The sequence below is a fragment of the Bufo bufo genome, chromosome 6, assembly GCF_905171765.1.
Source record: "Bufo bufo chromosome 6, aBufBuf1.1, whole genome shotgun sequence".
Lineage (NCBI taxonomy): Eukaryota > Metazoa > Chordata > Amphibia > Anura > Bufonidae > Bufo > Bufo bufo.
The window spans coordinates 437,337,284-437,364,830 of record NC_053394.1 but is presented as its reverse complement, the minus strand read 5'-3'; the positions used below and the strand labels follow the sequence as shown (position 1 = coordinate 437,364,830).

At 54.2% G+C, this 27,547-nt stretch overlaps 1 protein-coding gene across 1 annotated transcript; it reads left to right on the top strand.

Moving 5' to 3' along the window:
* The first annotated feature begins 346 nt into the window (after positions 1-346).
* On the top strand, positions 347-26,913 carry RGS9 (regulator of G protein signaling 9). Its single transcript, XM_040437035.1, is given in 21 exon segments — positions 347-477; positions 7,927-8,023; positions 9,225-9,275; positions 9,412-9,518; positions 9,601-9,652; positions 9,776-9,834; positions 10,872-10,948; positions 11,063-11,144; positions 11,229-11,291; positions 12,305-12,334; positions 12,411-12,472; positions 13,658-13,771; positions 14,566-14,681; positions 14,814-14,901; positions 15,013-15,151; positions 15,228-15,310; positions 15,866-15,980; positions 17,873-17,929; positions 17,931-18,370; positions 25,474-26,560; positions 26,762-26,913. Coding segments are annotated over 20 exon segments (2,049 nt in total). The 5' UTR covers positions 347-414; the 3' UTR covers positions 25,628-26,560; positions 26,762-26,913.
* Positions 26,914-27,547: the final 634 nt, after the last annotated feature.

Here is a 27,547-nt window from a genome sequence, read left to right as displayed (position 1 = left end):
TCACACAGGATAGGATTAGATACACAGCTCAGCAGACTGTATCACACAGGATAGGATTAGATACACAGCTCAGCAGGCAGTATCACACAGGATAGGATTAGATACACAGCTCAGCAGACAGTATCACACAGGATAGGATTAGATACACAGCTCAGCAGGCAGTATCACACAGGATAGGATTAGATACACAGCTTTTTACATATAACGGACAGTTCATTATAAACTCGGTTACAGTGACTGAAAGTAGAGTTTTGTGCAGGAAGTGCTCTCTCTGGTGGCTGTGTCTGGTACTGCAGCCCATTCTGATTGGCTGCTGCGTGTGATTGACAGCTAGGAGAGGGGAGGAGCCTCTGTCCCCAGTACAACCTGTGTCGCTGCCGCAGCCGCTTGTGTCTGTCTCTGATCGCCGCAAACATGACGGTGAAGCATCTGGACCAAGGCCAGCACCACAGGCCGAGGATGGCGTTCCTGAGGAAGGTACTGCCGGGTGTGTGTGTGTGTGTGTGTGTGTGTGTGTGTGTGTCAGAGCTGTGTGTGTGTGTGCGGGGCAGAGCTGTGTGTGTGTGTGTGTGTGTGTGTGTGCGGGGCAGAGCTGTGTGTCTGTGTGTGTGTGTGCGGGGCAGAGCTGTGTGTGTGTGTGTGCGGGGCAGAGCTGTGTGTGTGTGTGTGTGCGGGGCAGAGCTGTGTGTGTGTGTGTGTGCGGGGCAGAGCTGTGTGTGTGTGTGTGTGTGTGTGTGTGTGTGTGCGGGGCAGAGCTGTGTGTGTGTGTGTGTGTGTGTGTGTGTGTGTGCGGGGCAGAGCTGTGTGTCTGTGTGTGTGTGTGTGTGTGTGTGCGGGGCAGAGCTGTGTGTGTGTGTGTGTGTGTGTGTGTGTGCGGGGCAGAGCTGTGTGTGTGTGTGTGTGTGCGGGGCAGAGCTGTGTGTGTGTGTGTGTGTGCGGGGCAGAGCTGTGTGTGTGTGTGTGTGTGTGTGTGTGCGGGGCAGAGCTGTGTGTGTGTGTGTGTGCGGGGCAGAGCTGTGTGTGTGTGTGTGTGTGTGTGTGTGTGTGTGCGGGGCAGAGCTGTGTGTGTGTGTGTGTGTGTGTGTGTGTGTGTGCGGGGCAGAGCTGTGTGTCTGTGTGTGTGTGTGTGTGTGTGTGCGGGGCAGAGCTGTGTGTGTGTGTGTGTGTGTGTGTGTGTGCGGGGCAGAGCTGTGTGTGTGTGTGTGTGTGCGGGGCAGAGCTGTGTGTGTGTGTGTGTGTGCGGGGCAGAGCTGTGTGTGTGTGTGTGTGTGTGTGTGTGCGGGGCAGAGCTGTGTGTGTGTGTGCGGGGCAGAGCTGTGTGTGTGTGTGTGCGGGGCAGAGCTGTGTGTGTGCGGGGCAGAGCTGTGTGTGTCTGTGTGTGTGCGGGGCAGAGCTGTCTGTGTGTGTGTGCGGGGCAGAGCTGTCTGTGTGTGTGCGGGGCAGAGCTGTCTGTGTGTGTGTGTGTGTGTGTGCGGGGCAGAGCTGTCTGTGTGTGTGCGGGGCAGAGCTGTGTGTGTGTGTGCGGGGCAGAGCTGTCTGTGTGTGTGCGGGGCAGAGCTGTCTGTGTGTGTGCGGGGCAGAGCTGTCTGTGTGTGTGCGGGGCAGAGCTGTGTGTGTGTGTGCGGGGCAGAGCTGTGTGTGTGTGTGTGCGGGGCAGAGCTGTGTGTGTGTGTGTGTGTGCGGGGCAGAGCTGTGTGTGTGTGTGTGTGCGGGGCAGAGCTGTGTGTGCGGGGCAGAGCTGTGTGTGTGTGTGCGGGGCAGAGCTGTGTGTGTGTGTGCGGGGCAGAGCTGTGTGTGTGTGTGCGGGGCAGAGCTCTGTGTGTGTGTGCGGGGCAGAGCTGTCTGTGTGTGTGTGTGTGTGTGCGGGGCAGAGCTGTCTGTGTGTGTGTGTGTGTGTGCGGGGCAGAGCTGTCTGTGTGTGTGTGTGTGCGGGGCAGAGCTGTCTGTGTGTGTGTGTGTGCGGGGCAGAGCTGTCTGTGTGTGTGTGTGCGGGGCAGAGCTGTCTGTGTGTGTGTGTGTGTGTGTGTGCGGGGCAGAGCTGTCTGTGTGCGGGGCAGAGCTGTCTGTGTGTGTGTGTGTGTGCGGGGCAGAGCTGTCTGTGTGTGTGTGTGTGTGCGGGGCAGAGCTGTGTGTGTGTGTGTGTGTGTGTGCGGGGCAGAGCTGTCTGTGTGTGTGTGTGTGTGCGGGGCAGAGCTGTCTGTGTGTGTGTGTGTGTGTGCGGGGCAGAGCTGTCTGTGTGTGTGTGTGCGGGGCAGAGCTGTGTGTGTGTGTGTGTGTGTGTGTGTGTGTGTGTGCGGGGCAGAGCTGTGTGTGTGTGTGTGTGTGTGTGTGTGTGCGGGGCAGAGCTGTCTGTGTGTGTGTGTGCGGGGCAGAGCTGTGTGTGTGTGTGTGTGTGTGTGTGTGTGTGTGTGTGTGTGTGCGGGGCAGAGCTGTGTGTGTGTGTGTGTGTGTGTGTGTGTGTGTGTGTGTGCGGGGCAGAGCTGTGTGTGTGTGTGTGTGTGTGCGCGGGGCAGAGCTGTCTGTGTGCGGGGCCCCAGGGGCTTGTGGTGTTGTATGGCAGGTGTCAGTATCAGTTAGTATGGAGATGTGTTTGTCACCCGGTTGGGGGTGACACAGTTGTCCCTATCATGATGTCTGCGCTGTGTCACTGGTTGAGATCCCAGTATAGAACTGGCCGGGGACGAGAGCACTCATCATCTTCTGGTGGTCAGGGAGGCGTCCGGATGATGACTACTTCAGGTATCTGGCCGGTTGTGATGTCACCACTTTCCAGTCTTCGGGCCCCACAGGGTCGTTCCCGGGGTCTCCGCTGCAGCATGAATTCTTCTCACGGGTGTAGATGGCAGTGACCTCGTGATGTCATCGCTGCTCTGATGATGTCACTGCTGGAACATGGAGAGGATCTTATTACAGGCCATAATCCGGGTTATCCTTGCCTCTATCGCCCTTGGATTATCCGGATGATGAGGGTTACAGTTATTGCTGGTGACAGCCCCAGATGGTCCCTATGTCCGCTGTGGAAGTATGGTGGCCGTGAAGGGTTAATCCACTCCTGGCTGTGAGACATCAAGAAAGTGCGGCCTATAGTGTGAGGGTGGCCCTCCAGAACCGCGGAGCCAAGCATCAGTATGGTACTGGCCTAGGTTCTGCCTCTGACCACTAGGGGCAGTGGTGGTGGACATAGGGTCTCTGTCATCGGCCGGTTAGAGAGCCTTGATACCTGGCAAAAGTGGGAGTGGCCTTTTGAGAGGCGGAGTTTACATAATAGGGTGGGAATAATCTAAAGCAGTAGTAGTGGTGCCATACCAAGCCCAGTACATGTATACAGCACCAGAACCAAGCCCAGTACATGTATACAGCACCAGAACCAAGCCCAGTACATGTATACAGCACCGGAACCAAGCCCGGTACATGTATACAGCACCAGAACCAAGCCCAGTACATGTATACAGCACCAGAACCAAGCCCAGTACATGTGTACAGCACCAGAACCAAGCCCGGTACATGTATACAGCACCAGAACCAAGCCCGGTACATGTATACAGCACCAGAACCAAGCCCAGTACATGTGTACAGCACCAGAACCAAGCCCAGTACATGTGTACAGCACCAGAACCAAGCCCGGTACATGTATACAGCACCAGAACCAAGCCCAGTACATGTGTACAGCACCAGAACCAAGCCCGGTACATGTATACAGCACCAGAACCAAGCCCGGTACATGTATACAGCACCAGAACCAAGCCCAGTACATGTATACAGCACCAGAACCAAGCCCAGTACATGTGTACAGCACCAGAACCAAGCCCGGTACATGTATACAGCACCAGAACCAAGCCCAGTACATGTATACAGCACCAGAACCAAGCCCGGTACATGTATACAGCACCAGAACCAAGCCCAGTACATGTATACAGCACCAGAACCAAGCCCAGTACATGTATACAGCACCGGAACCAAGCCCAGTACATGTGTACAGCACCAGAACCAAGCCCAGTACATGTATACAGCACCGGAACCAAGCCCAGTACATGTGTACAGCACCAGAACCAAGCCCAGTACATGTATACAGCACCAGAACCAAGCCCAGTACATGTATACAGCACCGGAACCAAGCCCAGTACATGTGTACAGCACCAGAACCAAGCCCAGTACATGTATACAGCACCAGAACCAAGCCCAGTACATGTATACAGCACCGGAACCAAGCCCAGTACATGTGTACAGCACCAGAACCAAGCCCAGTACATGTATACAGCACCAGAACCAAGCCCAGTACATGTGTACAGCACCAGAACCAAGCCCAGTACATGTATACAGCACCAGAACCAAGCCCGGTACATGTGTACAGCACCAGAACCAAGCCCGGTACATGTATACAGCACCAGAACCAAGCCCGGTACATGTATACAGCACCAGAACCAAGCCCGGTACATGTATACAGCACCAGAACCAAGCCCGGTACATGTATACAGCACCAGAACCAAGCCCGGTACATGTATACAGCACCAGAACCAAGCCCGGTACATGTATACAGCACCAGAACCAAGCCCAGTACATGTGTACAGCACCAGAACCAAGCCCAGTACATGTATACAGCACCAGAACCAAGCCCAGTACATGTGTACAGCACCAGAACCAAGCCCAGTACATGTATACAGCACCAGAACCAAGCCCAGTACATGTGTACAGCACCAGAACCAAGCCCAGTACATATCCGGCACCGGAACCAGCGGCCATTGCCTTATAAGTTTATTGTAAAACTACAACCCCTATTATGTCCTGAGCAGGTGGAAAGGTCTGCTGGGAGTTGTTGGACCAGCCATCATCATGCTGTAGACCATCTGAGGTTCAGACCACCAGGAGCTTCTCTCTGTATACCGCCACGTGCTGTATATAATGGCGGTGTATACAGTCATGTGACAGTGCCGTCCCCTTATAACGCTCCAGCGCTGGTATAACCTCCGCAGACACTTGTCTCGGTGATGTCATCGCTGATCTCTGATGTCATGTATGGTTGGTCCTCAGTCTTTCCTCACGTGGTGTTGGGGGTCGGGAGGTTCCTTGGCCGCTCGTCGCTCCTTCTCCTCGTTGTGTCGCTGATGTCTCGCCCTTTCCCAGGTTTCGCCCCCGCACTGGTGATAAGTGGGTTATGTGTGGAGGGAGCGATCAATTATACATCAGGCCTCATCACCGCTGCTCTCCAGAGACGAGCGTCACCCCCCCGCTCCTCGTTACTATGGCTCCAACCGCAGGAAATAAGGAGGATTGTCAGCACGCCGGGAGAGGCCAAGGAATAGGGGCCCCAGAGGAAGGGGCCCGGACCTGCAGATAGTATATCATGTCTGAGGGGTAGTCACAGCCCCGCCCCCTGCTGATGACATCACTGATATAATGACATGTGATCAGACATGAGATCCACACACCTTATACTACAGGAACATCTATTCATCTATTACTGCTGACAACCTGCCTGTATATCCTGTCTGAGAGGTAGTCACAGCCCCGCCCCCTGCTGATGACATCACTGATATAATGACATGTGATCAGACATGAGATCCACACACCTTATACTACAGGAACATCTATTCATCTATTACTGCTGACAACCTGCCTGTATATCCTGTCTGAGAGGTAGTCACAGCCCCGCCCCTGCTGATGACATCACTGATATGACATGTGATCAGACATGAGATCCACACACCTTATACTACAGGAACATCTATTCATCTATTACTGCTGACAACCTGCCTGTATATCCTGTCTGAGAGGTAGTCACAGCCCCGCCCCCTGCTGATGACATCACTGATATAATGACATGTGATCAGACATGAGATCCACACACCTTATACTACAGGAACATCTATTCATCTATTACTGCTGACAACCTGCCTGTATATCCTGTCTGAGAGGTTGTCACAGCCCCGCCCCCTGCTGATGACATCACTGATATAATAACATGTGATCAGACATGAGATCCACACTCCTTATACTACAGGAACATCTATTCATCTATTACTGCTGACAACCTGCCTGTATATCATGTCTGAGAGGTAGTCACAGCCCCGCCCCCTGCTGATGACATCACTGATATAATGACATGTGATCAGACATGAGATCCACACTCCTTATACTACAGGAACATCTATTCATCTATTACTGCTGACAACCTGCCTGTATATCCTGTCTGACAGGTAGTCACAGCCCCGCCCCCTGCTGATGACATCACTGATATAATGACATGTGATCAGACATGAGATCCACACACCTTATACTACGGAAACATCTATTCATCTATTACTGCTGACAACCTGCCTGTATATCCTGTCTGAGAGGTAGTCACAGCCCCGCCCCCTGCTGATGACATCACTGATATGACATGTGATCAGACATGAGATCCACACTCCTTATACTACAGGAACATCTATCCATCTATTACTGCTGACAACCTGCCTGTATATCCTGTCTGAGAGGTTGTCACAGCCCCGCCCCCTGCTGATGACATCACTGATATGACATGTGATCAGACATGAGATCCACACACCTTATACTACAGGAACATCTATTCATCTATTACTGCTGACAACCTGCCTGTATATCCTGTCTGAGAGGTTGTCACAGCCCCGCCCCCTGCTGATGACATCACTGATATAATGACATGTGATCAGACATGAGATCCACACTCCTTATACTACAGGAACATCTATTCATCTATTACTGCTGACAACCTGCCTGTATATCCTGTCTGAGAGGTAGTCACAGCCCCGCCCCCTGCTGATGACATCACTGATATAATGACATGTGATCAGACATGAGATCCACACTCCTTATACTACAGGAACATCTATTCATCTATTACTGCTGACAACCTGCCTGTATATCATGTCCGAGAGGTAGTCACAGCCCCGCCCCCTGCTGATGACATCACTGATATAATGACATGTGATCAGACATGAGATCCACACTCCTTATACTACAGGAACATCTATTCATCTATTACTGCTGACAACCTGCCTGTATATCATGTCTGAGAGGTTGTCACAGCCCCGCCCCCTGCTGATGACATCACTGATATAATGACATGTGATCAGACATGAGATCCACACACCTTATACTACAGGAACATCTATTCATCTATTACTGCTGACAACCTGCCTGTATATCCTGTCTGAGAGGTTGTCACAGCCCCGCCCCCTGCTGATGACATCACTGATATAATGACATGTGATCAGACATGAGATCCACACACCTTATACTACAGGAACATCTATTCATCTATTACTGCTGACAACCTGCCTGTATATCCTGTCTGAGAGGTAGTCACAGCCCCGCCCCCTGCTGATGACATCACTGATATAATGACATGTGATCAGACATGAGATCCACACACCTTAATCTACAGGAACATCTATTCATCTATTACTGCTGACAACCTGCCTGTATATCATGTCTGAGAGGTAGTCACAGCCCCGCCCCCTGCTGATGACATCACTGATATAATGACATGTGATCAGACATGAGATCCACACACCTTAATCTACAGGAACATCTATTCATCTATTACTGCTGACAACCTGCCTGTATATCATGTCTGAGAGGTAGTCACAGCCCCGCCCCCTGCTGATGACATCACTGATATAATGACATGTGATCAGACATGAGATCCACACTCCTTATACTACGGAAACATCTATTCATCTATTACTGCTGACAACCTGCCTGTATATCATGTCTGAGAGGTAGTCACAGCCCCGCCCCCTGCTGATGACATCACTGATATAATGACATGTGATCAGACATGAGATCCACACACCTTATACTACAGGAACATCTATTCATCTATTACTGCTGACAACCTGCCTGTATATCCTGTCTGAGAGGTAGTCACAGCCCCGCCCCCTGGTATTTCTCGCTGGTCTTTTGCAGATTGAGGCGCTGTTGCTGGAGATGCAGGACGTGGAGATCGGCATTAAGATGCACACGCAAAGACTGATGATCACCACCATCCCCCACGCCATCACAGGTACCGCCAAGGGTGCTGTGCTCCACCCACTCATTTCCATAATGTGTTGCCCCACCCACTCATTTCCGTAATGTGTTGCCCCACCCACTCATTTCCGTAATGTGTTGCCCCACCCACTCGTTCCTCTGTAATGTGTTGCCCCACCCACTCGTTCCTCTGTAATGTGTTGCCCCGCCCACTCGTTCCTCTGTAATGTGTTGCCCCACCCACTCGTTCCTCTGTAATGTGTTGCCCCGCCCACTCGTTCCTCTGTAATGTGTTGCCCCGCCCACTCGTTCCTCTGTAATGTGTTGCCCCACCCACTCGTTCCTCTGTAATGTGTTGCTCCACCCACTCGTTCCTCTGTAATGTGTTGCCCCACCCACTCGTTCCTCTGTAATGTGTTGCCCCACCCACTCGTTCCTCTGTAATGTGTTGCCCCACCCACTCGTTCCTCTGTAATGTGTTGCTCCACCCACTCGTTCCTCTGTAATGTGTTGCTCCACCCACTCGTTCCTCTGTAATGTGTTGCTCCACCCACTCGTTCCTCTGTAATGTGTTGCCCCGCCCACTCGTTCCTCTGTAATGTGTTGCCCCGCCCACTCGTTCCTCTGTAATGTGTTGCCCCGCCCACTCGTTCCTCTGTAATGTGTTGCCCCGCCCACTCGTTCCTCTGTAATGTGTTGCCCCGCCCACTCGTTCCTCTGTAATGTGTTGCCCCGCCCACTCGTTCCTCTGTAATGTGTTGCCCCGCCCACTCGTTCCTCTGTAATGTGTTGCCCCGCCCACTCGTTCCTCTGTAATGTGTTGCCCCGCCCACTCGTTCCTCTGTAATGTGTTGCCCCGCCCACTCGTTCCTCTGTAATGTGTTGCCCCGCCCACTCGTTCCTCTGTAATGTGTTGCCCCGCCCACTCGTTCCTCTGTAATGTGTTGCCCCGCCCACTCGTTCCTCTGTAATGTGTTGCCCCGCCCACTCGTTCCTCTGTAATGTGTTGCCCCGCCCACCTGTGGACACTTACACTTGTCCTCCGAGTAGTGCTGAACTACAACTCCCAGCATGCCCTAACAACCACAGGCTGGGAGTTGTAGTCTTATCTAGGCGGTCGCCTTGTAGGATCCAGTGCACTGCTGTTCCTGCTGAACGAGCAGGAGTTCTGTTACAGTGTGTCAGCCGCTCGTCATGTCCGCAGTTGGAGGTGACTTTGTTGTGTTTGTCCCCAGGACACGATATTCTGGAGTGGATCATCCAGCGACTGCAGATTGCGGATGAAGGTAGGTGGGCGATGGCGCCCCATTCTTCTTTATTGACCTGCTGCGTGAATAGAATGTCAGCGGCACATTATAGACTGACACAGCCATGATCAGTGGAGGTTCTGCGTGCCTCTGACCTCTGCCTCCTCCTCCACAGAGGGGCAGCACCTGGGGAACCTGATGGTGAAGTGCGGCTACGTCTACCCCCTGCAGGAGCCCACCAACCTGGTCCTGAAGCCCGACAGCAGCCTCTACAGGTTCCAGGTGCGGGGGGAGGGCAGGTGTCGCTGGGGGGTCTTATTTTGGGGTGTCACCGGGCTGTGCTTGTCACGTTTTCTCTCCTCAGACGCCCTATTTTTGGCCGACGCAGCAGTGGCCGGCGGAGGACACCGACTACGGTGCGTGTATTATATGTATCTACACCTGCCCCGCAGTATGTAAATGAGGGGGAGGGGCCAGATATGTATGTAAATCAGGGGGAGGGGCCACAGCTGATAATTTTATTACCGTTTTCTCTGCAGCGATTTATTTGGCAAAGAAGAACATCCGTAAGAAGGGAATTCTGGAGGAATATGAGAAGGTAAGTCGCCGCAGTCATGTGACCTCTCCCGTAGTCCGGCCCTGTCCGCTGCCATGTGACCTCTCCCGTAGTCCGGCCCTGTCCGCCGCCATGTGACCTCTCCCGTAGTCCGGCCGTGTCCGCCGCCATGTGACCTCTCCCGTAGTCCGGCCGTGTCCGCCGCCATGTGACCTCTCCCGTAGTCCGGCCGTGTCCGCCGCCATGTGACCTCTCCCGTAGTCCGGCCCTGTCCGCCGCCATGTGACCTCTCCCGTAGTCCGGCCGTGTCCGCCGCCATGTGACCTCTCCCGTAGTCCGGCCGTGTCCGCCGCCATGTGACCTCTCCCGTAGTCCGGCCGTGTCCGCTGCCATGTGACCTCTCCCGTAGTCCGGCCGTGTCCGCCGCCATGTGACCTCTCCCGTAGTCCGGCCGTGTCCGCCGCCATGTGACCTCTCCCGTAGTCCGGCCCTGTCCGCTGCCATGTGACCTCTCCCGTAGTCCGGCCGTGTCCGCCGCCATGTGACCTCTCCCGTAGTCCGGCCGTGTCCGCCGCCATGTGACCTCTCCCGTAGTCCGGCCGTGTCCGCCGCCATGTGACCTCTCCCGTAGTCCGGCCGTGTCCGCCGCCATGTGACCTCTCCCGTAGTCCGGCCGTGTCCGCCGCCATGTGACCTCTCCCGTAGTCCGGCCGTGTCCGCCGCCATGTGACCTCTCCCGTAGTCCGGCCGTGTCCGCCGCCATGTGACCTCTCCCGTAGTCCGGCCGTGTCCGCCGCCATGTGACCTCTCCCGTAGTCCGGCCGTGTCCGCCGCCATGTGACCTCTCCCGTAGTCCGGCCGTGTCCGCCGCCATGTGACCTCTCCCGTAGTCCGGCCGTGTCCGCCGCCATGTGACCTCTCCCGTAGTCCGGCCGTGTCCGCCGCCATGTGACCTCTCCCGTAGTCCGGCCGTGTCCGCCGCCATGTGACCTCTCCCGTAGTCCGGCCGTGTCCGCTGCCATGTGACCTCTCCCGTAGTCCGGCCGTGTCCGCTGCCATCTCGCCATCTTCTATTACAGGAAAACTACAGCAATCTGAACAAGAAAATCAACCACAAGTGGGACTTCGTGGTCATGCAGGCGAAGGAGCAGTACAAGTGAGTGCGTCCGCGCCTCGGCCGACCAGACTGCCCCTCGTGCATGAACAGCATGTCAGCTCATCCTGCGCTTCCTGATTCACTAGCAGACTAACTCATTGTGTGTTATCTCAGGGCAGGAAAGGAGCGGAAAAAGTCGGACCGGGTTGTGCTGGACTGTCAGGAGAAGGCGTACTGGCTGGTGCAGCGCCCCCCGGTGAGTGCGGGTAGATGGCGTCCTCTCCCTGACGGGGGCGGTTTGGGGGCTCAGGGTCATGTGACCCCCTCTCGTGTCTTACAGCCCGGATCGCTGGACGCCCTGGAGTACGGGATGGACCGCGCCACGGACCCCAATGTCGTCAAGGTAATCAGGTGAGGCCGGGCGGAGTGTGAGGTGAGCGGTGCCCCCCGACCAGAGGTTCCGGGGGATTGGTTACCATGGTAACATGCAGCTGATGGAGCTTCTGCTGCCCCTGAAAAGTCTGTGTGGAGGGAGGGGAGGAGTAGCGGCACTGTATCCATAGCAACCCGACTGCGGAGAGCGCGTGGCACCGCGAACCTCACGCCTCTGTGTTGTCCTTCGCAGGAGTCTGGAGGCTTGTGGGGCCGCGGCTCCATTATTTTCACGGTTGGCGGTTTCTTCGGCTCCGTTATATATGCTGAGTGTTTGTGGCAGTGCATGCTGAGAGTTGTAGTAGCATGGCTCCTGCTAGTCAATGACGCTTGTCTCTTCTCTCCACAGATTCCATGTGTCTCGGGGATTTGGTGAGGGTTGGAGGACGCCGCTGGTCACATGACCCCCCAACACACACACACGACATGGCAGATGGGAGTATTACTGTCTTCCCTGGAGGATGGGAGTGCCGTTCAGGCTCCTGCGATGGCGGCCACGCTGTTTCGGGCCCCGGTCATGGCGCATACAGCTTATTTACACCATGTTTCAAGCTTTCCAGAGCTGCACTCACAGTTCTTATACTCCAGTCGCATCCAGAGCTGCACTCACAGTTCTTATACTCCAGTCGCATCCAGAGCTGCACTCACAGTTCTTATACTCCAGTCGCATCCAGAGCTGCACTCACTATTCTTATACTCCAGTCGCATCTAGAGCTGCACTCACTGTTCTTATACTCCAGTCGCATCCAGAGCTGCACTCACAGTTCTTATACTCCAGTCACATCCAGAGCTGCACTCACAGTTCTTATACTCCAGTCACACCCAGAGCTGCACTCGCCCTTAGTGGAGCTGTTACAGACTGTAAATGCAGCTCTGGGTGTGACTGTTGCAGGGTAATGTGTGGCGCAGTGCTCTCCGCTCGCTGTCGGTCGGGCGCGGGTCGCACGTTCTTCGTGTAACATTTCCCTGTTTCTCTTCCGGCAGAAGACGACGGTGGATTTCTACAGGAGGGAGGTAAGTGGTTGCTGCGGCGGGGGAGGGGGGAGAGAGGCCCGGGGTGTGCCGGTGCTCAGCCTCCTCTCTGTTACAGATCATGTATTATCAGCAGTCACTGATGAGATCCACAGTAAAGTCCTCCGTGTCCCTCACCGGGTAAGTGACATCCAGATACCTACCTGACCCCAAAATGTATGTACAGCATTGTGTGTGTATAGTGGAGGGCGGTGTTATATGGGGTGTGTGTATAGTGGAGGGCGGTGTTATATGGGGTGTGTGTATAGTGGAGGGCGGTGTTATATGGGGTGTGTGTATAGTGGAGGGCGGTGTTATATGGGATGTGTGTATAGTGGAGGGCGGTGTTATATGGGGGTGTGTGTATAGTGGAGGGCGGTGTTATATGGGGTGTGTGTATAGTGGAGGGTGGTGTTATATGGGGTGTGTGTATAGTGGAGGGCGGTGTTATATGGGGTGTGTGTATAGTGGAGGGCGGTGTTATATGGGGTGTGTGTATAGTGGAGGGCAGTGTTATATGGGGTGTGTGTATAGTGGAGGGCGGTGTTATATGGGGTGTGTGTATAGTGGAGGGCGGTGTTATATGGGGTGTGTGTATAGTGGAGGGCGGTGTTATATGGGGGGTGTGTATAGTGGAGGGCGGTGTTATATGGGGGGTGTGTATAGTGGAGGGCGGTGTTATATGGGGTGTGTGTATAGTGGAGGGCGGTGTTATATGGGGGGTGTGTATAGTGGAGGGCGGTGTTATATGGGGGGTGTGTATAGTGGAGGGCGGTGTTATATGGGGTGTGTGTATAGTGGAGGGCGGTGTTATATGGGGTGTGTGTATAGTGGAGGGCGGTGTTATATGGGGTGTGTGTATAGTGGAGGGCGGTGTTATATGGGGTGTGTGTATAGTGGAGGGCAGTGTTATATGGGGTGTGTGTATAGTGGAGGGCGGTGTTATATGGGGTGTGTGTATAGTGGAGGGCGGTGTTATATGGGGGGTGTGTATAGTGGAGGGCGGTGTTATATGGGGGGTGTGTATAGTGGAGGGCGGTGTTATATGGGGTGTGTGTATAGTGGAGGGCGGTGTTATATGGGGTGTGTGTATAGTGGAGGGCGGTGTTATATGGGGGTGTGTGTATAGTGGAGGGCGGTGTTATATGGGGGGTGTGTATAGTGGAGGGCGGTGTTATATGGGGGGTGTGTATAGTGGAGGGCGGTGTTATATGGGGGGTGTGTATAGTGGAGGGCGGTGTTATATGGGGGGTGTGTATAGTGGAGGGCGGTGTTATATGGGGTGTGTGTATAACTTTTCTGCTCTGACATTTTAACCCTTTGCAGGATGGTGAAGTATTGTGAGCAGTATTTCACACACGACCCCATCATGTCCGGCTGCCTCCCCAGTAACCCCTGGATCACAGACGACACCCTGTTCTTGGAGCTGAACGCCAAGCTGTGAGTTCTCATTGTGAACCCCACAACACCCCCTGAAATGTGTCCCCTGCTGCCGCCCCCTGGTGGAATCATATGGTCTCTGCTGCCCCCTGGTGGAATCATATGGTCTCTGCTGCCCCCTGGTGGAATCATATGGTCTCTGCTGCCCCCTGGTGGAATCATATGGTCTCTGCTGCCCCCTGGTGGAATCATATGGTCTCTGCCGCCCCCTGGTGGAATCATATGGTCTCTGCTGCCGCCCCCTGGTGGAATCATATGGTCTCTGCTGCCGCCCCCTGGTGGAATCATATGGTCTCTGCTGCCCCCTGGTGGAATCATATGGTCTCTGCTGCCCCCTGGTGGAATCATATGGTCTCTGCTGCCCCCGGTGGAATCATATGGTCTCTGCTGCCCCCCGGTGGAGCGTTATGGTGTGTGCCGCCCCCCTAGTGGAATCATATGGTCTCTGCTGCCCCCTAGTGGAATCATATGGTCTCTGCTGCCCCCGGTGGAATCATATTGTCTATGCTGCCCCCCGGTGGAGCGTTATGGTGTGTGCCGCCCCCCGGTGGAATCATATGGTCTCTGCTGCCCCCGGTGGAATCATATGGTCTCTGCTGCCCCCGGTGGAATCATATGGTCTCTGCTGCCCCCTGGTGGAGCGTTATGGTGTGTGCTGGTGGAGTGTAATTCAGCCGCAGGAGCCCCGAGGGGTGAACAGAAAGCACTTCCTGGTTCTGTGAAGTCACATGGTTTATCACCGCCTGCAAGACCTCTTCCAGCAGTCAGTGAATAGACGTTTACCTGTCTTCCAGAGTGGAGATTCCTACGAAGCTGCGGGTCGAGCGCTGGGCCTTTAATTTCAGCGAGCTGATCCGCGATCCTAAAGGACGGCAAAGCTTCCAGCAATTCCTCAAGAAAGAGTTCAGCGGTAAATCTACAGGGGAACTCTACCCATAGCCGATCCCTTCTTAAAGGGCCGGCGCTTAGGCAGCCTCTCCCCTGAAATGGCGGATAACGGGGCAGTAGGTCTGGGATAATGGGGTCTTCTGTCTCTTTGAAGGGGAGAACATGAGTTTCTGGGAGGCTTGTGAGGACCTGAAATACGGCGATCAGTCCAAGGTGAAGGACAAGGCGGAGGAGATCTACAAGTGAGTGCGGTCGGGGTGGAGGGTGCAGCAGTCGACAGTGACGATGCTCACACAGCTGAGGAGGCGTTACAGTGTATCAGTACGACTTACGGAAATCCTTTTCCTCTCCAGGTTGTTCCTCGCTCCTGGCGCCAGACGCTGGATCAATATAGACGGTAAAACTATGGAAATCACGGTGAAGGGGCTGAAGCACCCGCACCGCTACGTGCTGGACGCCGCACAGACGCACATCTACATGCTGATGAAAAAGGTCTGGTGTTGCTGTGCGCGGTGTCGCGGCCCCGCCCACTGCGCAGCCTCTGCCATGTCCTCCTTTCTCTCAGTAGGATTCGTACGCCAGGTACCTGAAGTCTCCCATCTACAAGGAGATGCTGAACAAGGCCGTCGTCCCGCAGGAGACCAAGAAAAGGCAAGCACAGCGATGGCGGCGGATAGCGGGGACTTCATATGTAATAACGGGGTCCTACATCTCCGGGGCCCCCCAGGACTCGGGTCTCTCCACTAAATCAGTACATCTCCGCGGAGCCCCCCCATATCACATTACTGGTGATATTCACCGGACCTGTAGCTATAGCAGACCTATCTTTATTTATGACTAGAATGCCAGAAGTGCAGTGAAGACTGACACACAGGGAGAGAGGTGCGGGAGAGTATTGGGTCCCTTCTCAGCACATTTCAAAAGCGGAACGAAGAGGTTAAAGTTGGCGTGTCCCTGCCGCCACATCTGCTCGCCTCTCATGGCGCTCTAATTGTCTGCACATGGCGGCGGCTGGGAGGCTCCTTCATGTCTCCTCCGTGGTCCCCAGAGACCCACCAGCCGACCCACTGATCCGATTCAGCAGGGAAACTACGTGAACCCCCAACACCTCAAGATTGTCCTGTGTACACCATTCACTGACAGCAAGCAGGGATGTTGAGGCGTTGGTTCTGTATAAGTGATGTCTGTCTGTCTTCCTCCCGGCAGTAATTTCCCGTTCATGCGGCGACATCGGAGGTCGAGTCCCAGCCCGGTGATCCTGCGCCAGCTGGAGGAGGAGGCCAAGGCGAGAGAAGCCGCCAACACTGTGGATATCACACAGGTCATGAGCAAGCTAGACCGCCGAAATCAGCCCAAGCAGGAGCCCGCTAAGCCAAACTAGGCCGGGGCCCCGAAGGTGCAGGGCCCCAGCACGGGGCGTAGAGGCCAGAGTTATAGAATCAGCTGTAGGCGACCAGGAGATTTTAGCGCAGTTCCCTCTGTGGCCACTAGATGTCCCCACTGCTCTATGTAGCTGGGTTCTCATGGTCAGTTGGAGATGAGGATGGTGGTAGTAGGTATTATAGGGTCCGCTGGACCTACACTCCGTAAGGAGGGGGGAAGCATAGTGGAGGTGTCGTTCCTATGGGTAAGCAAATAACATCCCCCTCGCCCGGAGCAGGTTACCTACGCGCTATACGTATGGGGTGGAGCTACAGGCAGTATCGGCTCCGCCTCGCTCTGAGAGACATCGGAGAAAGTCGCAGGAAGGCGTCACCAGAAGTTCTGCAGCTAATGGACTTTGTGTATCATTTGTTCACCATTGTCAAGATCTCTGCTTACTGTCAGTGACTGGGAACATTCATTGTTTACATCCCTGTTATGGTGTTCTCACAGTTGAGGGTTTGTCACAGTGTACCCTGAGTGTAAAGAAGAATGTTCCCATTCACTGACGGTGAGCAGAGATCTTGGCAGTGGTGGGGGATAGGAATCTGCCAGATACCGGGGATTGATGCGTAGACCTCCTGTGTGTTTTACCCCAGCCCGCCCCTTCACCGGCCACGTCCTGCCATTTCACGCTCAATAAACATTACACCACCGCTCTGGCGTCCATTTCATCCTCCTGTTTCTGCCTCGTGCTCCAAGAGAATCCTAGGAAATTTCCTACATGGAGACTATAACTCTCAGCATGTTCTGTAGCATGGAAGTGTAGATTTACAACACTATGCAATGTCTTGTTTTTGCGGCTGCAGTGCCTCTTCTCAGCCACTAGGTGGTAGTATTACGAAGCTGATCTGCCACCTGCAGGCTGAGATTAGGTACTGCAGTTAGCTCCTAGTTCCTCTGGGGACAGTCTGCAGTAGTAAAGGCCCCTGATGTTTCCTGGCGTTCTCCTGGGGCCCAATTGTTGTGTGCCGTCATATACCTGCATGATGTGCCCTGGCGTTCTCCTGGGGCCCGATGCTTGCCGTCATGTACCTCCATGATGTGTCCTGGCGCTCTCCTGGGGCCCAATGCTTGCCGTCATGTACCTGCATGATGTGTCTTGGCGTTCTCCTGGGGCCCGATGCGTGCCGTCATGTACCTGCATGATGTGTCCTGGGGCCCGATGCGTGCCGCCATGTACCTGTATGATGTGTCCTGGCGCTCTCCTGGGGCCCGATGCGTGCCGTCATGTACCTGCATGATGTGTTCTGGCACTCTCTTGGGGCCCGATGCGTGCTGTCATGTACCTGCATGATGTGTCCTGGCGCTCTCTTGGGGCCCGATGCGTGCTGTCATGTACCTGCATGATGTGTCCTGGGGCCCGATTGTTGCGTGCCGTCATGTACCTGCATGATGTGTCCTGGGGCCCGATGCGTGCCGTCATGTACCTGCATGATGTGTCCTGGCGCTCTCCTGGGGCCCGATGCGTGCCGTCATGTACCTGCATGATGTGTCCTGGGGCCCGATTGTTGCGTGCCGTCATGTACCTGCATGATGTGTCCTGGCGCTCTCCTGGGGCCCGATGCGTGCCGTCATGTACCTGCATGATGTGTCCTGGGGCCCGATTGTTGCGTGCCGTCATGTACCTGCATGATGTGTCCTGGCGCTCTCTTGGGGCCCGATGCGTGCCGTCATGTACCTGCATGATGTGTCCTGGGGCCCGATGCGTGCCGTCATGTACCTGCATGATGTGTCCTGGGGCCCGATGTTGCGGTCCCGCTCATAACCTCCCTCTGGTCTCTCCCACAGCTGTGCCATTACACCGCTCCAATACCTCACCTGACGGTCTACACCGGTACCTGTGCCCCCCCCCTCCCCGGCGAGTCCTTTCCTGCCCTGCCAGCCCAGACTGGAGCTCTCCACGCCGTCTCCCGGACACGTCACTTTACCAAACTGTGCCGCCTGCCCTTCTCCTATTAGCGTGGCGATAGAGAGCACGCCGGGCGTGGAGAGAAAGTGGGAGCCCAGCGAGGCCCGCCAGTCCGACAACCAGTACCCCTCCAACGACAACACAGAGGTGTCTTTCGGATCGGAGTCTGGCGGGAACTACCTGTCCGTCCCGCTGGAGATCAAGACGGCTCCAAAATCCAAGGTGACCCTGTCCTTTAGCAAGCTGCTGAAACGAGGGTGCTCCAACTCGCCTGTTTTTGCCACCCTCTCACCCAAGTGCCCGGCGGTGAATCACGGCAAAGTGCAGCCGCTGAACGAGCTGGAGCAGCAACTCCAACAGACGAAGAAGGTGACCAAGTAAGTGGGGTGTGCCTGCAGGAGGGCGGGGTCATTGTAACTAAGCTCCTCCTCCATCCATCATGGCTGCCGCCCCCATCTATGTGTCATAGCGCCTCGTTGCTCCTGTGTGTGCTCACGTGATTACCACCTCGTGTCTTTGTGCCAATGGCGCCTCTCTGGTATTTTGCTCACCATATTACCAGTTTCCCACCACTGATGGAGGCTGCAGCGCCCTCTGGTGGCTGGCACTGGGATGAGGCTGCAGCGCCCTCTGGTGGCTGGTACTGGGATGAGGCTGCAGCGCCCCCTGGTGTCCAGCAGTGGGATGAGGCTGCAGCGTCCCCTGGTGCTCAGTTCGGGGATGAGGCTGCAGCGCCCCCCGGTGGTGAGTTTGGGGATGAGGCTGCAGTGCCGGGGATGGGGGGGGGTTCGGGGGGGCTGGCACTTGAATGAGGCTGCAGCGTCCCCCCGGTGTCCAGCAGTGGGATGAGGCTGCAGCGTCCCCCCGGTGTCCAGCAGTGGGATGAGGCTGCAGTGCCCCCTGGTGCTCAGTTCGGGGATGAGACTGCAGCGACCCCCGGGGGTTGACCGTTCCTTCTCGCCACATATCATCATGTTCTGTGTGTTTCGCTCCATCAGCGTCCACCCATCGGAGAGACGCCCGCGGTCTGCATGGAGCATACGTGTTGGCGGCTGCCCCTTATGTGTTCTGATGCTTCCCACTCCTGCATGTTAACCATTCAGCTCCCAATTTCATCACTGCATGAATCCATCGCAGGACGCAAGGGTAAAACCCGAGGTGTGTGAGTGTCAGGGAGATGACATTCCTGGGAAAAGTGAGGAAAATCCACCCAGAAGAATAGGCTAGACATTACTAGTGGCTTCTTTATAGGGATTAGCATTCCCACATAGAAGAATAGGTCAGACATTACTAGTGGCTTTTTCATAGGGATTAGTATTCCCACATAGAAGAATAGGCCAGACATTACTAGTGGCTTCTTCATAGGGATTAGTATTCCCACATAGAATGGGCCAGACATTACTAGTGGCTTCTTTATAGGGATAAGCGCTGCATCATAGAACACTAGGCCAGACATTACTGGTTGCTTTATAGGAATTGGCATTCCCACATAGAATAGGTCAGACATTATGAGTGGCTTCGTTATAGGGATCAGCCCTTGCACATAGAATAGGCCAGATATTACTAGTCAGTTCTCCATAGGGATCGGCGATTGCACATAGAATAGGCCAGACATTACTAGTGGCTTCTTCATAGGGATTAGAATTCCCACATAGAAGAATACGCCAGACATTACTAGTGGCTTCTTTATAGGGATTCGTATTCCCACATAGAAGAATAGGCCAGACATTACTAATGGCATCTTTATAGGGATTAGAATTCCCACATAGAAGAATAGGCCAGACATTACTAATCGTTAATTTCTAACGATAATTTGTTGTCCCTTAGTCCTAACAGTGGCACAAATGGGGGGTATTCTGCCCCTGTGGACTGGTTAGGACAGGTGGAAGTTTAATGAACAATAAAAAAAACACTGGCATGCACACGCCCTCCCTGCCCCAATAAAGAGGGGTGTGACCCTCCAACCCATGTGTAATTACAAGTAGACAAACATAATCATTAATAACATATGGGGGGGGGGGGGGAATTTGTGTGCCACTGTTAGACTAAGGGAAAACAAATTATCGTTAGAAATTAACGATTCCCTTACGTCCTAACCAGTGGCACAGATGGGGATTTAGCAAGTAGAAACCCCCATGGGAGGGTCCTCATGCCTGGAAGAAGATAACACTGTCCGGCCAAATGAGGAATAACTATGTATTCTAGTATCCACTCTATAGTGTGAGATAAAAGTGGAGTGAGAACTCCAAGAAGCTGACTTACAGATCACGTCCAATGGGATCGAGCTTCTCTCTGCAAAAGAAGTGGCCACTGCTCGAGTAGAGTGGGCCCTTACAAATTCAGGGGGCTCCGAGCCCTGAGACATATAAGACTCCCGAATTGCCTCTTTAAGCCAGCGACTGATGGAGAGCTTAGAGGCTTTCCTCCCCTTATGGGTACCGGAAAAAAGGATAAGGAGGTTTTCATCCTTCCTAAATACCTTGGAGCGTTCCAGGTAAATCCTAAGACATCTCGCAATATCGAGGGTATGGAGCCCTCTTTCCTCAGAGGAGGGGGGTGGAGCCAACGTTGGTAGGGAGATCACCTGATTGATATTGTCAAAGGAAGGAACCTTTGGGATAAAGGTAGGTAAAAATTTTAGAAGTACCCGATCCTGTAGGAACTTCGTATATGGCTCAAAGGCAGAAAAAGCCTGGAGTTCCCCAACTTACTTTGCAGAGGTAACAGCTAACAAGAAGGTGATCTTCCAGGTCAGGAACCTGAATCCCGCCTCCTCTAGGGGCTCAAAGGGGGGAGATGATAACCCCCTGAGCACGATCAATAGATCCCAAACAGGGATAGGTCTGATTACTGTAGGCTTTAATCTTGGGGCTCCCTTCAGGAGCCTCTTGATAAGGGGGTCTTGAGAAATAGCTCTGTTGAGACAAGCAGAGATTGCTGAAATCTGCACTTTAAGGGTAGCTGGTGATAGCCCCCCTGTCCAGACCGTCCTGAAGAAATTGGAGGATGAAAAGATCTTCCAGATTCTGGAGTAGGCCTTATTGGTAGCTTCTGATCTGGAGTGCTCCAGGGTTCTCAAGACAGACCCCGATAGCCCTTATATCCCTGGAAGGGACTGATCAACCTCCAGGCCGTCAGGTTGAACATTTGAAGATTTGAGGAGACCTGGGTGCCCCCCCCGACACCAGTACTCTCTCTGGGGGAAGCCTCAGCAATTGACCCCGACTCATCTGTAAGAGTTGGGTAAACCAAGCTCTTTTCGGCCAGTATGGGATAATGGCGATTACTGACGCTTGGTCCTGCCTGATCTTCATCAAGACCCTTGGTATCAAGGAAATTGGAGGGAAGATGTAGGCCAGCCTGAACCTCCATGGGATTGACAGTGCATCTATTGCCACCGGGTTGTCCTCCCTGTAAAGGGAGCAATACCTCTCCACCTTGGTGTTGAACCTCGTTGCCATGAGATCGATCTCTGGCATGCCCCACCTGAGCGTTATCTCCTTGAAGACCTCTGGATGAAGTGACCATTCTCCGGTTGGAAGACCTCGGCTCAGGCGATCCGCAATCACATTGTGAACTCCGCGAATGTGAACGGCTGATAAGTGGGTGAGGTTCAGTTCTGCCCAATCCAAAATCACCCCTATCTCTCTCAGGAGACTGTGACCTCGTGCCTCCCTGCTTGTTGATATACAGTACAGCGGTCATGCTGTCTGACTGTACCTTCACTGCCTTCCCTCGAATGACGGGAGCAAAATGAAGAAGAGCTATTCTGATTGCTCTGATCTCCAGGAGATTCGATGACAATAACCTCTCCTGAGGTGTCCAAGTTCCCTGGACTGTCTTGTCCTGACGATGCGCACCCCAGCCTACTAGGGATGCGTCTGAAGTAAGTATGATCCAAGAGGGCTGGATCAGGGACTTGCCGTCCGTGAGGTGGGACCACCACCTCAGAGAGGATTGGACTTTGTAAGGCAGGGAGAGCACGGAATTGAGTCCCACCGGACTGTGATTCCACTTGGCTAATACTTCCGACTGGAGCGGACGTAGGTGCCATAATGCCCAAGGTACCGCCTCTGCGGTTGAAGACATTAGTCCCAACATCCTCATCCACGTTCGAATCATTACCTGTTTTGGTACAGAGAGAGAGAACGGGCTGTCTGTTGCACGGATTGCCTTCTTTCGGGAGTGAGATGAATTGTCATCCTGACTGAATCCACCATGAACCCCAGGAACCTTACCGAGGTGGCTGGTTGTAGTTGGGATTTGTCCTAACTGATGTAGGAATGTAACAGCCTGTTGGATGTGTTGGGACAGGATCGCTTGGGAAGGAGCTCTGAGGAGCCAGTCGTCCAGGTATGGAACTATGCTCAGGCCCTGAAGCCTTAGTGCGGCCACCACAGAGACCACTACTTTGGTGAAAGTGTGTGGGGCTGAAGAAATCCCAAACGGGAGGGCCACAAACTGAAAATGTTTTAGGACCCCCCCCCCCCCCCCGATGTTTACCGCGATCCTTAAGAATCTTCTGGACCCAGGATGGATGGGAATATGGAGATGAGCATCCTTGAGGTCTAAGGTTGCCAAGAAATCTCCCGGCATAAGAAGATTGGTCACTGACTGGATAGTTTCCATATGGAACTTCTTCTGTTTTATGAAACGGTTGAAGAACCTCAGATCTATAATCATCCTCCAACCACCGGTACTCTTGGCTACCAGGAAAACTGGGGAGTAGATACCTGTTCTCCTCTCTTGGAGAGGAACCTCTTCTAAGGCCCCCTTCTGGAAGTATTCTAGCACGTAGCTTTCTAGAATCTTCTGCTTGTTGCTGGGAAGAAGCCTTGTTTGGACAAACTTGTCCAGAGGCAAACTGCTCAAGTCTACAAGGTAGCCCTGAGAAATTACACGCAGGACCCAACTGTCCTGGATATGATCCTGCCAACAAGGTAGAAAGTGCTGTAGGCGACCGCCTACGGGAATGTGGGGAGAAGGGAGCCCGAGATCTCCAGTCAAACCGGCTAAATACCAAGAGCCTCGAGGAGGCCCGCAATCAGAGTGCCGAGGACTTCGTGGGGGGTTTAGAACCCCGAGAGGATCTCCCTCCTCTACGGGAACCCCAATTCCTCTGGGGTCTGGGTTGCGGTTCCGCTCTGGAACTATACCCCTTGCCCCGACCACGAAAGGACTGCTGGGGAAGGGACTTGCCCTTCTTGTCCGACAGCCCCTCCATTATGTGGTCAAGCTCTGCACCAAAGAGTTTGCCGGGTTCATATGCCATGACACAGAGGTTATGTTTTGAGGTCGTATCGGCCTTCCAAGGTTTCAACCAAAGCGGACGCCTGCCCGCGGTTGAAAGAGCCATGGACTTGGATGCCAGCTTCAATTGTTGTGGAGCTGCGTCACACAAGAAGTCAATGGCAAGGCTGGCCGTCTTACATGAGGCCAGAATGTCGTCCCTAGAGACCCCTTGGTCCAGGTCAGACTGGATTTGGGAAAATCTAGATTTTAGAAAATTCGCCACTTCGGACGAGGAAATTGTGACTGAGGCGGAGGCCGAGGAATAAGCGCGCCTAAGGGCGCAGTCCGCCTTCCGGTCCATTGGGTCCAGCAAACTTGACCCGTCGTCTGAAGGGATCAGGGTCCTTCTGGATAATTTTGCGATCGCCATGTCCACTTTGGGAACAGGCCCCCAGGACGATACCTGATCCTCTTTAACCGGAAACACCGCCTTGAACCTTTTGGTCAACACTGGACCTTTCTCTGGCTTTCTCCACTCTGTTTTCATCAGAGACAGGAGAGAATCATCTGCTTTAAAGGCCCTAGGCCCCCTAGAGGCAGAGGATGAGGCTTCCCCCGGATCAACGTCCTGGTCCCCCGACCGGACGGATTTTAGTAGCCGCTGGGCCTTCTCCAGCGGAAAAAAATATGCGAATCCATCCTCCTCATCCAAGGAGGAAGAGGCTGAACCCTCTCTCGCCTCCTGACCCCCCGAGACCTCCATCGCACGATGGGGGGAGGAGGGACGATGACGTTTGGAGACCAGGGTTCAGCTCCTGTATGGAGGCGTTGACCTGGCTCATGTTGGACTCCATGTACCCCTTCACCCAATCGACCACGTCGTTGGACAGATGGCTCCAGTCTTGGCCCTACAGGATGGGCACCGGGAGAAATCGTAAGAGTCCTCCAGGACGATCTGACAGTCATGGCACTGCGGACTTCCTGCTGGGCTCTTGCTCCCCGTCACCGGTAGACGACATGGCTGAAAATTAAAAGAGACATGAATTTAGCAAAATTCAAGAAAACAGAGCTTAATCGCAAGCTTCAGGATCTTTACCCAGAAGATCCTAGCAAGCTCTTTTCAGCACACAGAGGTTAGCAAACACTCTAGCACCAAACCACACTCAAGGTTAACAGCAAGCTGCGCTCCAGGAGACTGAACCTGGAGCTTCATCCAGTTTAAATAGGGTTGTTGGCGCCAAAAAGAAAGCCCCGCCCACAAAAGGGGCGGGGTAAACCTCTAAGTTTGTATCTTTAAAACTAAAAGAAAAAACTCTATATCATGGACCCAGAGAGGGACCCTGAAACATTTAAAGGCCCCCCGCGGCCCTATAACATCAAAATACACCTCCGGCCGACGATCCGATCGGCCGGAGCGAAACCCGGAAGTGACGTCACCTGAAGTCACTTCCGCAGGATGGCGGCGCCCAGCCGAACATGCCACCGCCACTCCAGCTCCGTAAATGAGGTAAGCCCCACAGTGACAGGGCTCTGTACAAGGGAGCCAAAAAACAGCAAAGGCCGGAGGACATCCTCAGGCCGCATCGGAGGAGCGGCCCAGTTCCCAAGGGATTAAATAAAAAAGGGGAAAGACACTCTCTCCACCGCAAGGATTGAGGAGTGCACCACCCGTCCCGTCCGCAGTTTGGAGGGTCACACCCCTCTTTATTGGGGGCAGGGAGGGCGTGTGCATGCCAGTGTTTTTTTTTATTGTTTCATTAAACTTCCACCTGTCCTAACCAGTCCACAGGGGCAGAATACCCCCCTTTGTGCCACTGGTTAGGACGTAAGGGAATAGGCCAGATATTACTAGTCGGTTCTCCATAGGGATCGGCGATTGCACATAGAATAGGCCAGACATTACTAGTGGCTTCTTCATAGGGATTAGCATTCCCACATAGAATAGGCCAGACATTATGAGTGGCGCTCCCACATAGAATAGGCCAGGCATTACTAGTGGCTTCTTTATAGGGATTAGTACTCCCACATAGAATAGGCCAGACATTACTAGTGGCTTCTTCATAGGGATTAGCATTCCCACATCGAATAGGCCAGACATTACTAGTGGCTTCTTTATCGGGCTCGGCGCTCCCACATAGAATTATGGGAAATCCTGGTCTGAATGCTATGGGAGGGGCTCTGCATGCATCTCTGGGGCCCCCAAGACCATTTCCTCCGCCCCCTGATTTAACCCTTTCCCCGGTTGCAGCTTCTTCCAGATTAAGGTGGACATCCCCGCGGAGTGCCGGATCTACCCCATGGACTCTGAGGAGGAGGAGGGGGGCCCGCTGGCCTGTAAGGACTCCATCCAGGAGGTGATCTGCCCCTGGGAGAACATCCTGGAAGAGGGGAAGGCCGGATAAGCGGCGCCCGGAGCCACCCAGATAACCAAGTGCATTAGGATCCGCAGCGATCGCCTCCACCATTAACCAGTTCACTGCCGGCGGGGGTCGGAGCTCCTCTGTCACTGAAGCACAGCAGTATTAGCCAAAACCCCCTGCCCTCCACCCTGGCCGCTGCTTCGGGGGTGACTAGGGTCTAGCATGGTGTAGCCCATCAGTCCTCCTCTGTTCAGTGTCACTTGTGTTGCCTCAGTGTGATCCGGGCGATATCGGGGGCGGGCACCCCAGTATCTGCAGATCCCACCTCATCATCTACCTCCAATGTATGGCTACCCGGGGGCCCCCAGCGCCAGGGGCCATGGTAAAGCTGAGGAGCAACCTCATGTGCTGTACTCCAGTCACTGCCAGAGCTGCATGTACAATTCTGCAGTTACATCATGTCATACTCCAGTCACTGCCAGAGCTGCATGTACAATTCTGCAGTTACATCATGTCATACTCCAGTCACTGCCAGAGCTGCATGTACAATTCTGCAGTTTGCTCATGCTCCAGTTACATCCAGAGCTGGTGGCAGTATTATGCGCTGTTGCATCTCTAGTGCAGCACAGTGCAATGCATTATGGGAGTTCTGTCACAATGTAGCGGTGGTTCCTGGGTGTCAGGGATCAGCACTCCAGCTGTAGTGAAACTACAACTCCCAGCAGGAACACTTACTCAGCTGTATAGATGTGAAAGGGAGTTGTAGTTTAAGAACAGTCAGAGGTTGCTGATTCCTGCGGTATATGGAGAACAGAAGGTGATGTAAGACTGACTGCAGCTCTGGATGTGACCAGAGTAGGAGACATCGAACAGCAGCTGCAGCTCTGGATGTGATTGCAGTGATTTGTCACCAAATTATGAAGATTCTCCCCATATGTTGACAAAACCATCCCTGTGCAGGGGTGCGGTATAGAGGTGAGGTGCGTATAGAGGTGAGGTGCAGGGGTGCGGTATAGAGATGAGGTGCGGTATAGAGGAGGGGTGCAGGAGTGCGGTATAGAGGTGGGGTGCGGTATAGAGGTGGGGTGCAGTAGTGCGGTATAGAGGTGGGGTGCAGGGATGCGGTATAGAGGAGGGGTGCGGTATAGAGGTGAGGTGCAGGAGTGCGGTATAGAGGTGGGGTGCAGGGGTGCGGTATAGAGGTGGGGTGCAGGGGTGCGGTATAGAGGTGGGGTGCAGGGGTGTGGTATAGAGGTGGGGTGCAGGGGTGCGGTATAGAGGTGAGGTGAGGTTCAGGGGTGCGGTATAGAGGTGGGGTGCGGTATAGAGGTGAGGTGCAGGGGTGTGGTATAGAGATGAGGTAGGGTGCGGTATAGAGATGAGGTGCGGTATAGAGGTGAGGTGGGGTGCGGTATAGAGATGAGGTGCGGTATAGAGGTGGGGTGCAGGATAGAGGTGGGGTGCAGGAGTGCGGTATAGAGGTGGGGTGCAGGGGTGCGGTATAGAGGTGGGGTGCAGGAGTGCGGTATAGAGGTGGGGTGCAGGGGTGCGGTATAGAGGTGGGGTGCAGGAGTGCGGTATAGAGGTGGGGTGCAGGGGTGCGGTATAGAGGTGAGGTGCAGGGGTGCGGTATAGAGGTGAGGTGCAGGAGTGCGGTATAGAGGTGGGGTGCAGGGGTGCGGTATAGAGGTGGGGTGCAGGAGTGCGGTATAGAGGTGAGGTGCAGGGGTGCGGTATAGAGGTGAGGTGCAGGAGTGCGGTATAGAGGTGAGGTGCAGTGCAGGAGTGCGGTATAGAGGAGGTTCTGGGGTTCGGTATAGAGGTGGGGTTCAGGGGAGTGCTATAGAGGTGAGGTGCAGGAGTGCGGTATAGAGGAGGTGCAGAGGTGCGGTATAGAGGTGGGGTGCGGTATAGAGGTGGGGTACAGGGGTGCGGTATAGAGATGAGGTGCAGGGGTGCGGT